The sequence below is a fragment of the Ranitomeya imitator genome, chromosome 2 (genome assembly GCF_032444005.1).
Source record: "Ranitomeya imitator isolate aRanImi1 chromosome 2, aRanImi1.pri, whole genome shotgun sequence".
Lineage (NCBI taxonomy): Eukaryota > Metazoa > Chordata > Amphibia > Anura > Dendrobatidae > Ranitomeya > Ranitomeya imitator.
The window spans coordinates 525,885,555-525,902,865 of NC_091283.1; the positions used below are offsets into that span (position 1 = coordinate 525,885,555).

Sequence of the window (17,311 nt, forward strand, 5' to 3'; positions counted from 1 at the left end):
TCCCAGAGCCATAACTTTTTTTATTTTTCCGTCAATTTGGCCATGTGAGGGCTTATTTTTTGTGGGACGAGTTGTACTTTTGAACGACATCATTGGTTTTCGCATGTCGTGTACTAGAAAATGGGAAAAAAATTCCAAGTGCGGTGAAATTGCAAAAAAAGTGCAATCCCACACTTGGTTTTTGTTTGGCTTTTTTACTAGGTTCACTAAATGCTAAAACTAACCTGCCATTATGATTCTCCAGGTCAGTACGAGTTCATAGACACCTAACATGACTAGGTTATTTTTTACCTAAGTGGTGAAAAAAAAATCCAAACTTTGCTAAAAAAAAAAAAAAAAAAATTGCACCATTTTCCGATACCTGTAGCGTCTCCATTTTTCAGGATCTGGGGTCGTTTGAGGGCTCATTTTTTGCGTGCCGAGATGAAGTTTTTAATGATAACATTTTGGTGCAGATACGTTCTTTTGATCGCCCGTTATTGCATTTTAATGCAATGTCGTGGCGACCAAAAAAACGTAATTCTGGCGTTTCGAATTTTTTATCGCTACGCTGTTTAGTGATCAGGTTAATGCTTTTTTTTAGTTGATAGATCGGGCGATTCTGAGCGCGGCGATACCAAATATGCGTAGATTTGATTTTTTTTTTATTGATTTATTTTTATTGGGGCGAAAGGGGGGTGATTTAAACTTTTATATTTTTTTTATTTTTTTCACATTTTTTTTTTTACTTTTTTTACTTTTGCCATGCTTCAATAGCCTCCATGGGAGGCTAGAAGCAGGCACAGCACGATCGCCTCTGCTACATAGCAGCGATCTGCTGTTTGCTGCTATGTAGCTGAAAATCGGGTGTGCTGTGAGCGCCGACCACAGGGTGGCGCTCACAGCCACCGGCGATCAGTAACCATAGAGGTCTGAAGGACCTCTATGGTTACCATCCTGACGCATCGCCGACCCCCGATCATGTGACGGGGGTCGGCGATGACGTCATTTCCGGCCGCCCGGCCAGAAGCGGTAGTTAAATGCCGCTGTCTGCGTTTGACAGCGGCACTTAACTAGTTAATAGGCGCGGGCAGATCGCGATTCTGCTCGCGCCTATTACGGGCACATGTCAGCTGTTCAAAACAGCTGACATGTCCCGGGCTTTGATGCAGGCTCACCGCCGGAGCCCGCATCAAAGCAGGGGATCTGACCTCGGACGTACTATCCCGTCCGAGGTCAGAAAGGGGTTAAAAAAAACACTTGAAAACAATGAAAAAAAACCACAAGTAACCTACCGTAATTTACCTGATAGGTGCAGAAACGCTGCAACATAAAAAAACGAAACACTCATCGCTGGAGCGTAGCCTGAAGGTGGAAAAACTTCTGAAATGACTCTGCTTGGTATGAGTTTTATACATGACAAAACACTGGCATTTTAGACTTTTTATATCCACTGTATGCAACACAGTATGACAACCACTGTTCTGATACCTGGCAAAATATGAACGTTTTCACGGACTCAAAGGAAATGACAGATACAGAATATGACCAAAAAATAGACACCCAAAAAAAAGACCTTACATTAAAAAATATACACTAAGTGATACAGAGACTTTTACTTTGTTTCCCAAGACAAAACATTAGTTTTGTCGATCGGCTACATGGAGTCAAACAAACCATAATTCCAGTGTGACAGGAATTCCCTGCCTTTTTCTGGCTGACCACTGGTCTAATTAGGGAGCCTAACTATACATCAGAGAAAACGAGCTGAAAATAGCCAGGTTCGGCTCCCTGGAATGCCTGAGTCAGGGTAAATGGAAGACACAAGATCTTTTCCGGTGTATTACTTTTTTCTCCCACATATATTTTGAGATCTTTGTCTTACATGCATATGATATTTATATATCAAGAATGTATCACGCTTTATGGCCTGCTGCAGGGTAACACCGCATGCAGGCACTTAGGTGTATGTAAGGTGTGGGCCACATGAGCATGCCATGCTTCAACAAATTCTGATGTCCACTGCGCTAACGGATCAAAATTACAGCGCTCAGATGATCTTCAGAACGCCCATAAGCATGAAAGGAGCGGCAGTGAGCATGATCAATCACCAATCACACGGGGCAATTCAGAGCCCCAATTCTCAGACCCTTGGCAGTCAGACCCTTGGCAATTGGGGAGTTAACCCCTAATCCATGAAGCCCCATTAATAGAAAATATAACGATGAAATTTGTCACCCTACAAAATGCTTTCTTTTCTTTTTTTTTACTGGCCCAGGTCCAAGAGAGGAAACAATTAAACTCATCTATCTGTCCCCAGTCACTCCACTGTAGTGCTGTCCAGGTCCCCTGTCTTTCTCTGGTCTACAAGAGAACATCCAAGCAGTGATAATTAACCCCTTCATGACCCAGCCTATTTTGACCTTAAAGACCTTGCCTTTTTTTGCAATTCTGACCAGTGTCCCTTTATGAGGTAATAACTCAGGAACGTTTCAATGGATCCTAGCGGTTCTGAGATTGTTTTTTCGTGACATATTGGGCTTCATGTTAGTGGTAAATTTAGGTCAATAAATTTTGTGTTTGTGATAAAAACGGAAATTTGGCGAAAATTTTGAAAATTTCGCAATTTTCACATTTTGAATTTTTATTCTGTTAAACCAGAGAGTTATGTGACACAAAATAGTTAATAAATAACATTTCCCACACGTCTACTTTACATCAGCACAATTTTGGAAACAAAATTTTTTTTTGCTAGGAAGTTATAAGGGTTAAAATTTGACCAGCGATTTCTCATTTTTACAACGAAATTTACAAAACCATTTTTTTAGGGACCACCTCACATTTGAAGTCAGTTTGAGGGGTCTATATGGCTGAAAATACCCAAAAGTGACACCATTCTAAAAAATGCACCTCTCAAGGTACTCAAAACCACATTCAAGAAGTTTATTAACCCTTCAGGTGCTTCACAGCAGCAGAAGCAACATGGAAGGAAAAAATGAACATTTAACTTTTTAGTCACAAAAATGATTTTTCAGCAACAATTTTTTTATTTTCCCAATGGTAAAAGGAGAAACTGAACAACGAAAGTTGTTGTCCAATTTGTCCTGAGTACGCTGATACCTCATAAGTGGGGGTAAACCACTGTTTGGGCGCACGGCAGGGCTTGGAAGGGAAGGAGCGCCATTTGACTTTTTGAATCAAAAATTGGCTCCACTCTTTAGCGGACACCATGTCACGTTTGGAGAGCCCCCGTGTGCCTAAAAATTGGAGCTCCCCCACAAGTGACCCCATTTTGGAAACTAGACGCCACAAGGAACTTATCTAGGTACCTAGTGAGCCCTTTAAACCCCCAGGAGCTTCACAAATTGATCCGTAAAAATGAAAAAGTACTTTTTTTTCACAAAAAAATTCTTTTAGCCTCAATTTTTTCATTTTCACATGGACAACAGGATAAAATGGATCCTAAAATTTGTTGGGCAATTTCTCCTGAGTACACCGATACCTCACATGTCGGGGTAAACCACTGTTTGGGCACATGGTAAGGCTCGGAAAGGAAGGAGCGCCATTTGACTTTTTAAATGAAAAATTATCTCCATCGTTAGCGGACACCATGTCGCGTTTGGAGAGACCCTGTGTGCCTAAACATTGGCGCTCCCCCACAAGTGACCCCATTTTGGAAACTGGACCCCCCAAGGAACTTATCTAGATACCTAGTGAGCACTTTAAACCCTCAGGTGTTTCACAAATTGATCCGTAAAAATGAAAAAAGTACTTTTTTTTCACAAAAAATTTATTTTCGCCTCAATTTTTTCATTTTCACATGGGCAATAGGATAAAATGGATCCTAAAATTTGTTGAGCAATTTCTCCTGAGTACGCCGATACCTCATATGTGGGGGTAAACCACTGTTTGGGCACACGGCAGGGCTCGGAAGGGAAGGCGCGCCTTTTGACTTTTTGAATGGAAAATTAGCTCCAATTGTTAGCGGACACCATGTCGCGTTTGGAGAGCCCGTGTGCCTATGCATTGGAGCTCCCCCACAAGTGACCCCATTCTGGAAACTAGACCCCCCCAAGGAACTTATCTAGATGCATATTGAGCACTTTAAACCCCCAGGTGCTTCACAGAAGTTTATAATGCAGAGCCATGAAAATAAAAAATAATTTTTCTTTTCTCAAAAATGATTTTTTAGCCTGGAATTTCCTATTTTGCCAATGGTATTAGGAGAAATTGGACCCCAAATGTTGTTGTCCAGTTTGTCCTGAGTACGCAGATACCCCGTATGTGGGGGTAAACCACTGTTTGGGCGCACGACAAGGCTCAGAAGGGAAGGCACGCCATTTGGCTTTTTAAATGGAAAATTAGCTCCAATCATTAGCGGACACCATGTCGCGTTTGGAGAGCCCCTGTGTGCTTAAACATTGGAGATCCCCCACAAATGACCCCATTTTGGAAACTAGACCCCCAAAGGAACTAATCTAGATGTGTGGTGAGCACTTTGAACCCTCAAGTGCTTCACAGAAGTTTATAACGCAGAGCCATGAAAATAAAAATTTCTTTTCTCAAAAATGATTTTTTAGCCCGCAATTTTTTATTTTCCCAAGGGTAACAGGAGAAATTTGACCCCAAAAGTTGTTGTCCAGTTTCTCCTGAGTACGCTGATACCCCATATGTGGGGTTAAACCACTGTTTGGGCACATGCTGGGGCTCGGAAGTGAAGTAGTGACGTTTTGAAATGCAGACTTTGATGGAATGCTCTGCGGGCGTCACGTTGCGTTTGCAGTGCCCCTGGTGTGCCTAAACAGTAGAAACCCCCCACAAGTGACCCCATTTTGGAAACTAGACCCCCAAAGGAACTTATCTAGATATGTGGTGAGCACTTTCAACCCCCAAGTGCTTTACAGAAGTTTATAACGCAGAGCCGTGAAAATAATAAATACGTTTTCTTTCCTCAAAAATAATTTTTTAGCCCAGAATTTTTTATTTTCCCAAGGGTTACAGGAGAAATTGGACCCCAAAAGTTGTTGTCCAGTTTCTCCTGAGTACGCCGATACCCCATGTGTGGGGGTAAACCACTGTTTGGGCACACGTCGGGGCTCAGAAGGGAAGTATTGACTTTTGAAATGCAGACTTTGATGGAATGGTCTGCGGACGTCACGTTGCGTTTGCAGAGCCCCTGGTGTGCCTAAACAGTAGAAACCCCCGACAAGTGACCCCATTTTGGAAAATAGACCCCCCAAGGAACTTATCTAGATATGTGGTGAGCACTTTGAACCCCCAAGTGCTTCACAGACGTTTACAACGCAGAGCCGTGAAAATAAAAAATCATTTTTCTTTCCTCAAAAATGATGTTTTAGCAAGCAATTTTTTATTTTCTCAAGGGTAACAGGAGAAACTGGACCCAAGTAATTGTTGCGCAGTTTGTCCTGAGTATGCTGGTACCCCATATGTGGGGGTAAACCACTGTTTGGGCACACGTCAGGGCTCGGAAGTGAGGGAGCACCATTTGACTTTTTGAATACAAGATTGGCTGGAATCAATGGTGGCGCCATGTTGCGTTTGGAGACCCCCTGATGTGCCTAAACAGTGGAAACCCCTCAATTCTGACGCCAACACACCCCTAACCCTTATCCCAACTGTAGCCGTAACCCTAATCACAACCCTAACCCCAACACACCCCTAACCCTAACCACAACCCTAATTCCAACCCAACCCTAAGGCTATGTGCCAACGTTGCGGATTCGTGTGAGATATTTCCGCTCCATTTTTGAAAAATCCGCGGGTAAAAGGCACTGCGTTTTACCTGCGGATTTACCGCGGATTGCCAGTGTTTTTTGTGCGGATTTCACCTGTGGATTCCTATTGAGGAACAGGTGTAAAACGCTGCGGAATCCGCACAAAGAATTGACATGCTGCGGAAAATACAACGCAGCGTTTCCGCGTGGTATTTTCCGCACCATGGGCACAGCAGATTTGGCTTTCCATATGTTTACATGGTACTGTAAACCTGATGGAACACTGCTACGAATCCGCAGCGGCCAATCCGCACCGTGTGCACACAGCCTAATTCTAAAGGTATGTGCACACGCTGCGGAAAACGGTGCGGATCCGCAGCAGTTTCCCATGGTTTCCCAGTTTCAATGTAAACCTATGGGAAACAAAAATCGCTGTACACATGCTGCAGAAAAACTGCACGGAAACGCAGCGGTTTACATTCCGCAGCATGTCACTTCTTTCTGCGGATTCCGCAGCGGTTTTACAACTGCTCCAATTGAAAATCGCAGTTGTAAAACCGCAGTGAAATGCGCAGAAAAACCGCGGTAAATCCACAGCGGTTTAGCACTGCGGATTTATCAAATCCTCTGCGGAAAAATCCACAGAGGACCAGAATACGTGTGCACATCCCGAACCCTAACCCTACCCCTACCCATACCCCTAACCCTACCCCTAACCCTAGTTCTTACCCCAACCTTAGTGGAAAAAAAAAAAAATTCTTTATTTTTTTTATTGTCCCTACCTATGGGGGGGGGGGGGGGGGGGGTGTCATTTATTATTTTTTTTATTTTGATCACTGAGATAAAACCTATCTCAGTGATCAAAATTCACTCTGGAACGAATCTGCCGGCCGGCAGATGCACTGCACATGCGCCCGCCATTTTGGAAGATGGCGGCGCCCAGGAAAGAAGACGGACGGACCCCGGGAGGCTCGGTAAGTATAAGGGGGGGAGATCAGGGCACGGGGGGCGTCGGAGCACGGGGGGGGGGTTGGGTGTATCGGAGCATGGGGTGGGTGGATCGAAACACAGGGGGGTGGATTGGAGCACGGGGTGGAGGATCGCTGTGCGGGGGGGGTGGATCGGAGCACGGGGGGGATCGCTGTGCGGGGGGGGGATCGGAGTGCGGGGGGTTTGATTGAAGCACAGGGGGTGTGATTGGAGCACGGGGGGAGCGGACAGGAGGACGGGGGAGCGAAGCACAGGACGGAGGGGAGCGGAGCACAGATCGGGGGGCTGGGGGGGCGATCGGTGGGGTGGGTGCACATAAGTGTTTCCAGCCATGGCCGATGATATTACAGCATCGGCCATGGCTGGATTGTAATATTTCACCAGTTTTTTAGGTGAAATATTACAAATCGCTCTGATTGGCAGTTTCACTTTCAACAGCCAATCAGAGCGATCGTAGCCACGGGGGGGGGGGGGGAAAGCCACCCCCCCTGGGCTAAACTACCACTCCCCCTGTCCCTGCAGATCGGGTGAAATGGGAGTTAACCCTTTCACCCGATCTGCAGGGACGCGATCATTCTGTGACACAGCATATGCGTCACAGGTCGGATTGGCACCGACTTTCATGACGCATACGCTGTGTCACAGGTCGGGAAGGGGTTAAAGAAGCACTCTTCCCATCAACATTTTCATCCTCTTATTATATTGCAGTCATCATTTTATATAGCACTGTGTACTTACAATTGCTCATTTTGCCTTTCTACCCAGCTAACTTCTTTTCCTTTAGATCTATGACATCATGTGATTAATAACTGACTAGCAGTATCTTTCTAAACGCTGAAAGATAGAAACAGGAGGTCAATTTTCCCTGTATGAGTCATAACTCACTGCAAAAGTCCCTGGTAGGGGGAGCAGCTCAGCCAGGAGTTGAAGAGGAGAATGAAAAATGCAGGGACAAGAGACTTCCTGTTTCTAAATAGAGCAGAAAAAAAGAGAAAAAATAGTTGGGAAGAATGGCAAAATGAGAAATTGTAAGTACACAGTGCTATATAATATGATGATTGCAATATAATAAGAGGATAAAAACTTTGATGGGAGGAGTACTTCATCAATTTATAGATCACACTGGACCCAGTTTTTTTTTTTTTTTTTTTAATAAAAAGGGGTGTACAACACTTTATCAATGTATACTAAATTTTAGATTATTCTAAAAGTTCAAGTTGCAAATTACTTGATGAATGAATAAACAAGTCTTACATGCAAAAACTGCATTTACCAGGTAAATACTTCAACAATTCTTCACGCCTGCTTCAGCAGAAAGTCCCAACAATTCTGATCTACAGTAACATGTTCTTTATTAATCTCTATCAAGACAAATATATATAGAAAGAACAGTCTGACATTTTAAGAAGAGATAAGCAAATCACACTGTGTGGTTATGTCCAAGAAGTAGCTAGATATAAACAAGAAGTTCCCGGACCTTCAGAGTGGTCATTTTTTTCTGTTTAAATACCGTAAATACTCGAGTATAAGCCGAGATTTCCAGCCCTTTTTTGGGGGGCTGAAAGTCCACCTCTCAGCTTATACTCGAGTCATACCCAGGGGTCGGCAGGGGAGGGGGAGCGGGGGCTGTCTAATTATACTCACCTGCTCCTGGCGCGGTCCCTACAGGTCCGTGCTTCCTGGTGCTCCAGCTTCTTCCTGTACTACGCGGTCACATGGTACCGCTCATTAAAGTAATCAATATGCGCCTCCACCTTCCATAGGGGTGGATCCGCATATTCGTTACTGCAATGAGAGGTAACGGTGACCACTCAATACAGGAAGCTGCAGCGCCGGGGATGCAGGGACTGCACCGCGCCAGGAGCAGGTGAGTATAACGGGGAGGGGAGCGCTGCGCGATATTCACCTGCACCCTGTTCCGGCGCCGCTCCGTCTTCAGCGTCCTCTGCAGTGACGCTCAGGTCAGAGGGCGCGATGACGTGGTTAGTGTGCGCCCTCTGCCTGAACGTCGGTGCAGAAGATGCTGAAGATGGAGCGGCGCCGGAACGAAGTCAGGTGAATATTGTAAGTGCCGGGGGCCTGAGCGACGGAGAGGTGAGTATGTGATTTTTTTTTTTTATCGCAGCAACAGCAAATGGGGCAAGTGTCTGTATGGAGCATCTTATGGGGCCATAACATTTGTGCAGCACTATATGGGGCAAGTGTCTGTATGGGGCCATAACATTTGTGCAACACTATATGGGGCAAGTGTCTGTATGGAGCATCTTATGGGGCCATAATCAACGTTTGTGCAGGATTATATGGAGCAAATATTTTTATGGAGCATCTTATGGGGCCATAATCAACATTTGTGCAGCATTATATTGGGCAAATGTGTCTATGGAGCATCTTATGGGGCCATTATTAAAGGGACACTGTTACCTGAATTTGGAGGGAACAATCTTCAGCCATGGAGGCGGGGTTTTGGGGTTTTTGATTCACCCTTTCCTTACCCGCTGGCTGCATACTGGCTGCGATATTGGATTGAAGTTCATTCTCTGTCCTCCGTAGTACATGCCTGCAGAAGGTGCAATCTTTCCTTGCGCAGGCGTGTACTATGGAGGACAGAAAATGAACTTCAATCCAATATTGCAGCCAGCGGGTAAGGAAAGGGTGAATCAAAAACCCCCAAACCCCGCCTCCATGGCTGAAGATTGTTCCCTCCAAATCCAGGTGACAGTGTCCCTTTAACCTTTATGCAGGATTATATGGGGCATATTTTAATATGGAGCATCTTATGGGGCCATCATGAACTGTATGGAGCATTATATGGGGTGCATTTTGTATGGAGCATCTTATGGGGCCATCATGAACTGTATGGAGCATTATATAATGCTCTTGATTCAATATGGATATTCAAAAACACTTAACCTACTGATGTCTCAATTTTACTTTTATTGGTATCTATTTTTACTTTTGACATTTACCGGTAGCTGCTGCATTTTCCACCCTAGGCTTATACTCGAGTCATTAAGTTTTCCCAGTTTTTTGTAGCAAAATTAGGGGGGGGGGGTCGGCTTATACTCGAGTATATATGGTTATTTTTTTTTATTAGGGGACAAAAATTAAACAGAGTAGGAAGGGGAGACAAATAAAAAATAAGTAAAAGTTGTAGCACAATATACATAGAAATAATAGTAACATTTTGAGTAGAACAAAGAAATTACAAGTCTCCAAACCGTCCTAAAGGGGAAAATTAGTAAAGAAAGAGGGATAAAAGGAAAAAGGTAAGAACGGGAAAAGGAAACGAATGAAGGGAAAAATGAGGAAAATTATGTAAGGGGGTTAAGAAAGGGGAAATGTAAAAAGAATCAAAAGGAAAAGAGAAAATGGAAAAGGTGAAGGAAGAGGAATAGAAATAGGATGGAAAAAGTAAAGGGGAATTGCTATAGATACAAAAGATAAAGAAGGGTAAGGAAAAATTAAACTATGGAAAAGATTGGAAAAAATGATAAAGGTAGTGGGGGGATACACACAAATGAGAAAGTATTAATATAGTCAAGATACAAAGTATAATACAATTGTGAAATCAAAGTTCTATATTTATACATTTTTGCCGTCTGACAATCAAGACATGTCATACAAATTGGACTCCGCGATGGAAGAAAAGGATGCATTCCATGTAGACCATTTGGGTTCAGATTTGGGGAGAGAATGGTCTTTAAGAGCGAATGCTTGTTCAAACATGTTGTGATGTGATTTTATCAGTTATTTAATTAATAGTGGGAATATTTTTTACACTTTGTTCTGATGAGTTATTGGCAACGCAAAAATATGGAAAGAGATTTGTTTGATTTCTCTAGGAAGGGAGCCTGCTTCTAGAGAGAAGATAGAAAGTTGTGGGGACATTTTTTTGGTTTACCCAATTTATTTTGGAAATCGTATATATCTTTTTCCATAAAGGTTTTTTTCCTTTGAACGCGTCCAAAAAATTAGCATAATATTACTTCTACATCCACATCTCTGGATAAATTGCTTTAAAACTTCCTGGAGTCCGAGTGTCATGCAGAAAATATTTTATAACAATTTTCATGTATGTTGGCATTAGTAATAAATTTGTATGTTAATTTGAAGGCTTGTTAATTTTTATGGGAAATATTTTTGTTTACGACTATTTCAAACTTTTTATTGGTTTAGATTTCATAAACTCGAGGTCGGAATTGAAGAGGGAATAAACGCTCGTTATATTCCAGATTTAAGTCGGAGAAAGGATTGGTCAATAATATGAAAACGGCTCTCGGCAGGACTAGAGGAAAGCGTTACTTTTTAATCTGTGACGAGGTCCCTCACGTTGACGTTCTTGCATCATCTTTGACCTCAGTTGCTATGGTCATTCTCCATGACATAAGAAGTATCCGAACACCTCAAGCCGCCTTTTATAGCAGGGTGGAGCTATAATGATGGGGTTATATAAGATGATTACTTCCTAAACAGTCGGCGTGATGCCTGTAACACAACTTTATGTGCGCTGCATATCCATTCCTAGAATTTATTAGTAGCTCATCACTCACTAAATAAACTGTACATCTAAAAATACAAAAAAAATAAAAGTAATACATCTCATTTGCCATAGACATTGAACATTAGAGCACAACTGCAAATACCATGCTCACCTTAGCTGGGACTGTAACTTTATAGCTTTGCTGATGAAGTCTTCCCATGTCGGATAACTGGCCTAAAAAACAAAATATAGGTATATAAACATTCAAGGTGAAGGAATGTATAACGCCATCAATTCCACAGCGCTTTACGGACATTATCACTGTCCCCATTGGGGCTCACAATCTAATTTCCCTATCTGTAGGTCTTTGGAGTGTGGGGAAAACACACCAACTCCATTTGATATTTTATCCTTAGTGGGAAATGTAGGCCCTTTCACTCGGGCAATGACCAGGCATACAAATGTTATTTTTTGTAAACAGGCATGTGTTGGCAACGATAATGTAATACTGTATATGTGAAAGACCACATAAGACATTAGTCAGTCACACAAACAGTTGATGATTGATCTATGTAAATGGGGCTAAACATTTAGGTGTGAAGAGACCCTTATCTGGCACCAGCCACTGGTCAGATACCTCTGCTTCTGTGGGTGGGAGGTCATTAAGCAGTGCCTAAAAGATGAAAATCAACTTTAACCCCTTAAGGTACCGTCACACTTAGCGACGCTGCAGCGATACCGACAACGATCCGGATCGCTGCAGCGTCGCTGTTTGGTCGCTGGAGAGCTGTCACACAGACCGCTCTCCAGCGACCAACGATGCCGGTAACCAGGGTAAACATCGGGTAACTAAGCGCAGGGCCGCGCTTAGTAACCCGATGTTTACCCTGGTTACCATCCTAAAAGTAAAAAAAAACAAACACTACATACTTACCTACAGCCGTCTGTCCTCCAGCGCTGTGCTCTGCACTCCTCCTGTACTGTCTGTGTGAGCACAGCGGCCGGAAAGCAGAGCCGAATCCCCCTATTTCTCTGTCCTCTGATGTGCGATCACATCAGAGGACAGAGAATTACACTTTACTTTTTTTTTTTTTTGCGGTCGCCGGTAAACAGTTAATTACCGGCGATCGCAAAACAGGGGTCGGTAAAACCGACCCCGATCATGCTCTTTGGGGTCTCGGCTACCCCCGGCAGCCGAGACCCCAAAGATTCTCGCGGGGCCGGCCGACGGGCGCACTGCGCATGCGCCCGCCATTTTGAAGATGGCGGCGCCCACCGGGAGCCACGAGGAGCACCGGGGGAGATAGGTAAGTATTGGGGGGCTGCCTAAGACCCCTTTTCTCTGTCCTCCGATGTGCGATCACATCGGAGGACAGAGAAATTAAAAAGAGATCGCGGTTTTGGTTTTTTTTTGCGATCGCCGGTAAACAGTTAATTACCGGCGATCGCAAATGCGGGGTGGGTAAAAAAACCCCCGAATCATGTTCTCTGGGGTCTCGGCTACCCCCGGCAGCTGAGACCCCGGAGAAAATCCGACTCTGGGGGGCGCTATTTACTTTTTTCAGTGCCGTTAATTAACGGCGCTGTGGTTTAAGTACCCTTAGCGGCCGCCGTTAAAAGGCGTATCGGCGGTCGCTAAGAGGTTAATTGGAGTATGTAAATGACCAACTGGTCTGATTTAAATCTGTATCCGCTAGAAAACTGATCTGACGATTGTCTGCCAAATACAATCATCTGAAAAAAATGAAGTGAAAACAACTCGAAAATGGAGAACAAATGGGTTTTAAGGTTAGATTGGCACATCAACTAACAAAAAAACAATAATGAGGCAAGGATATAACCAATGTTTGGCTAATCAAAATGTTCCGCCCAATAAAAGATAACCTTCTGGATAATCAGAAAATATCCAAATAATGTTGGCCTGAGTGGTTTTGTTATACACTACTAAGCCAAATAAAGTACAGGACTGAGTAGATTAGGATACAGGGCAATGAAGACACCCGATGCTTTCCTTAAAGGATGCCCTACCTGACCACAGAGGTAGGCACCCTAGACTGAAGCACGCACAGGCTGGCCCGAAGCACAAACATGTTCCTCATCACAGAGACAGAGAGAGACAGACTGTGCTTTGGGGCGGCCTGTGGGCAGGTCTTTCCTTGGGTTCTCTTGCTTAGAGCAGGAAGATAAGACTACCTACAGTGCAGGTCCAGAGCACGGGCATATCATTAACTATTATAACACTGATTACACAAGAACTACAAGACGATTTCTTCACCCCCAACATGACAATGCCTGTAGTTTACTTAGTAAAAGGCTTCTGACAGGTTTGCTATATGTATGTATAAGGCCAGGATAGGGATGAGGGGGCCATGCATACCATGATAGAGATGAGGGGACCATGCATACCAGAATGGGGATGGTGGGGACCATGCATACCAGAATGGGGATGGAGAGGACCATGCATACCAGAATGGGGATGGAGGGGACCATGCATACCAGAATGGGGATGGAGGGGACCATGCATACCAGAATGGGGATGGAGGGGACCATGCATACCAGAATGGGGATGGAGAGGACCATGCATACCAGAATGGGGATGGAGAGGACCATGCATACCAGATTGGGGATGGAGGGGACCATGCATACCAGAATGGGGATGGAGGGGACCATGCATACCAGAATGGGGATGGAGGGGACCATGCATTCCAGGATGGGGATGAGGGGACCATGCATTCCAGGATGGGGATGAGGGGACCAAGCGTACCAAGATGGGGATGAGGGGTCCATGTATAGTGGACACGGAAAGTATTCAGACCCCTTTAAATTTTTCATTGTTTTATTGCAGCCATTTGGTAAATTCAAAAAAGTTCATTTTTTCTCATTAATGTACACTCTGCACCCCATCTTGACTGAAAAGAAACAGATATGTAAAATTTTTAGCATATTTATTAAAAAAAGAAAAACTGAAATATCACATGGTCATAAGTATTCAGACCCTTTGCTCAGACACAAATGTTTAAGTCACATGCTGTCTATTTCCTTATGATCCTCTTTGGGTATGTGCACACGTTCAGGTTATGTCAGGATTTCCTGCAGAAATTTCCTGACAATAACAAGACATTTCTGCCAGAAATCCGCATGCGGTTTTTTTTTTTGCGCGTTTTTCCCCAATGCATAGAATAGCGGGAAAAACGCGAAAAAAAGCACAAAATTAATGAACATGCTGCTTTTTTTACCGCAATGCATTTTTTTCGTGGAAAAAAAAGCATCATGTGCACAAAAATTGCAGAATGCATTCTAAATGATAGGAGGCATATGTCTGCATTTTTAATGCGTTTTTATAGCATTTTTATCGCGAAAAAAAAAACCGCGAAAAAACCTGAACGTGTGCACATACCCTTTGAGATGGTTCTATTCCTTCATTAGAGTCCAGTTGTCTATAAACAAACTGATAGGACTTAATTTGGAAAGGCACACACCTATCTATATAAGACCTCACAGCTCACAGTGCATGTCAGACCAAATGAAAACCATGAGGCCAAAGGATCTAGCCAAGGAGCTCAGAATTGTGGCAAGGCACAGTTCTGGCCAAGGTTACAAAAGAATATCTGCAGTACTAAAGGTTCCTCAGAGCACAGTGGCCTCCATATTACTTAAATGGAAGAAGTTTTGGACCACCAGAAGTCTTTCTAGACCTGGCCGTCCAGGCAAACTGAGCAATCGTGGGAGAAGAGCCTTGTAAGAGAGGTAAAGAACTGCAAGATCACTGTGGCTGAGCTCCAGAGATGCAGTAGGGAGATGGGAGAAAGTTCCACAAAGTCAACCATCACTGCAGCCCTCCACCAGTCGGGCCTTTATGGCAGAGTGGCCAGATGGAAGCCTCTCCTCAGAGCAAGGCATATGAAAGCCTACATAGAGTTTGCTAAAAAACACATGAAGGACTCCCAGACTATGAGAAATAAGATTCTCTGGTCTGATGAGACGAAGATAGACCTTTTTGGTGATAATTCTAAGCGGTATGTGTGGAGAAAACCAGGCACTGCTCAACACCTGTCCAATACAATCCCAACAGTGAAACATTGTGGTGGCAGCATTATGCTAAAGGGGTGTTTTTCAGCTGCAGGGACAAGACGACTGGTGGTCACTGAAGGAAACATGAATTCGGCCAATTACAGAGATATCCTGGATGAAAACCTCTTCCAGAGTGCTCTGGACCTCAGACTTGGCCGAAGGTTCACCTTCACCCTAAGCACAAAGGTTCACCCTAAGCACAAAGCTAAAATAACAAAGGAGTGGCTTCGGAACAACTCCGTGACCATTCTTGACTGGCCCAGCCAGAGCCCTGACCTAAACCCAATTGAGCATCTCTGGAGAGACCTGAAAATGACTGTCCACGAACATTCACCATCCAACCTGAGGGAACTGGAGAGGAACTGAAATGATGAATTGCAGCGGATCCCCAAATCCAGGTGTGAAAAACTTGTTGCATCATTCCCAAGAAGACTCATGGCTGTACTAGCTCAAAAGGGTGCTTCTACTCAATACTGAGCAAAGGGTCTGAATGACCATGGGATATTTCAGGTTTTCTTTTTTAATAAATCTGCAAAAATTACTACATTTTTGTTTTTTTTCAGTCAAGATTTGCAGAGTGTACAGACAAGATGTGCAGTGTGTACACGAATGAGAAAAAAAATGAACTTTTTTGAATTTACCAAATAGCTGCAATGAAGCAAAGAGTGAAAAATTTAAAAGGGTCTGAATACTTTCAGTACCCACTGTATACCTGGATTGGAGACATATATACCAGGATGGGGGATATTAGTACAGAATTGGCCACATTTTGTGCTTAAATTTGTGTCTATTTTCCTCCTCTAAAACCAAGGTGTGTCTTATGGTCCAGTGTGTCTTATATAGTCTGAAAAAATATGGTAAATGTCTAAGGTGTTTCTTACCACATTAAGCCATGCGTCACATTTCAGCAGATTGCTTCCAAAACCCAAATTCCAAAACCATCTCCCACATCTCTATAATGTAAATAAGTTTCATAAGAAATTCTCAGAAAAATGATGAAGAAGTTGCCTGTTTTCCTTTTAAAAATGCAGCCAAGTTGGACAGTGGTGTCATACTGTCACATGAATGTACCAAACACAGTTACATCAGTTGCTTGGTAATGCAGTTACTAATTAACTTCTATAAATGCTGGGCGTTTTCATCCCTATTAGTCCTATTAAAAGTATTTAATGTGAATATTGAAGGGTATCGGTTACAAAGTTTTCGCTATATCATATGAAATCAGCAATACACTCAGGCAGAGACCCTGATTCTACTGTTTCACTTATTGTGCTACTTGCTGCACTTTTGATGCTTTTTTTTTTTTTTTTTTTTTTTATCTGCAGCGGATCTTGCAGTTCTCTGAATGCTGAGCTCTGTATAAGTGTCCCACATCACTGATTGGCAGCTTTCTGTACACTGTGCATAGGCAAAAACTGCAAATCAGTGGTGGGGGCTGAGTAATACAGAGCGCATGAATTTGGAGGACTACATTGCAGGAGCTTTACTCGTCTTCTAGTGAATCTTCTGCTTCCCAAAAATTACAGCATAATCTAGTTATACACTGTACAGCAGATACATGCTGCCCGAAGCCCTGCAGTGACAGGTTTCTCCTTATACATGCAACGAGAAAGACCTGTTACTCAAGGGGATCGGGCAAGAAGTAACCACAGGGTACCTGCCTGTCCATCTAGTATCCTCTGCCTCTTGGTACCCGGTGGTTTTTGGAGTATGTTTTTGTCTGAAAAGTAGCAGTATTTCATAGCCAAACAAACCTAGTGGAAATCATGAAGCCACTGTTTGATACCTGCTGCCCATGAATGAACAGCATGTATCAACTGTAGGGTTCACTTTAACTATTCAAAGCTCACATGTTCTTGTAAAGCGCCCAAATAATACTGCCAATCTAATACATTTAAGTGACATACCAGAGAAGGAAACTACACCCTACAGAGCTACCTTTCCCTAGGAATGAGCACCAAGTCTATGGTTATGGCTAATACCAAGAAAAACATTCATCATACCCGATGAATGCCCTTCTTTACTCGTCAGGTGTATACTCAACTGTTTAAAGGGA

The 17,311-nt window shown here is 43.4% G+C and overlaps 1 protein-coding gene across 2 annotated transcripts in view; it reads right to left on the bottom strand.

Moving 5' to 3' along the window:
• The window catches only part of LOC138664842 (protein MTSS 1-like), a 192,022-nt gene that overhangs the window by 116,364 nt on the left and 58,347 nt on the right, over positions 1 to 17,311 (bottom strand). For both annotated transcript variants that reach the window (XM_069751837.1, XM_069751836.1), the window contains exon 2: positions 11,357 to 11,418. In XM_069751837.1, coding sequence (XP_069607938.1) covers positions 11,357 to 11,418 — 62 coding nt within the window. The remainder of the gene's footprint in view (positions 1 to 11,356; positions 11,419 to 17,311) is intronic.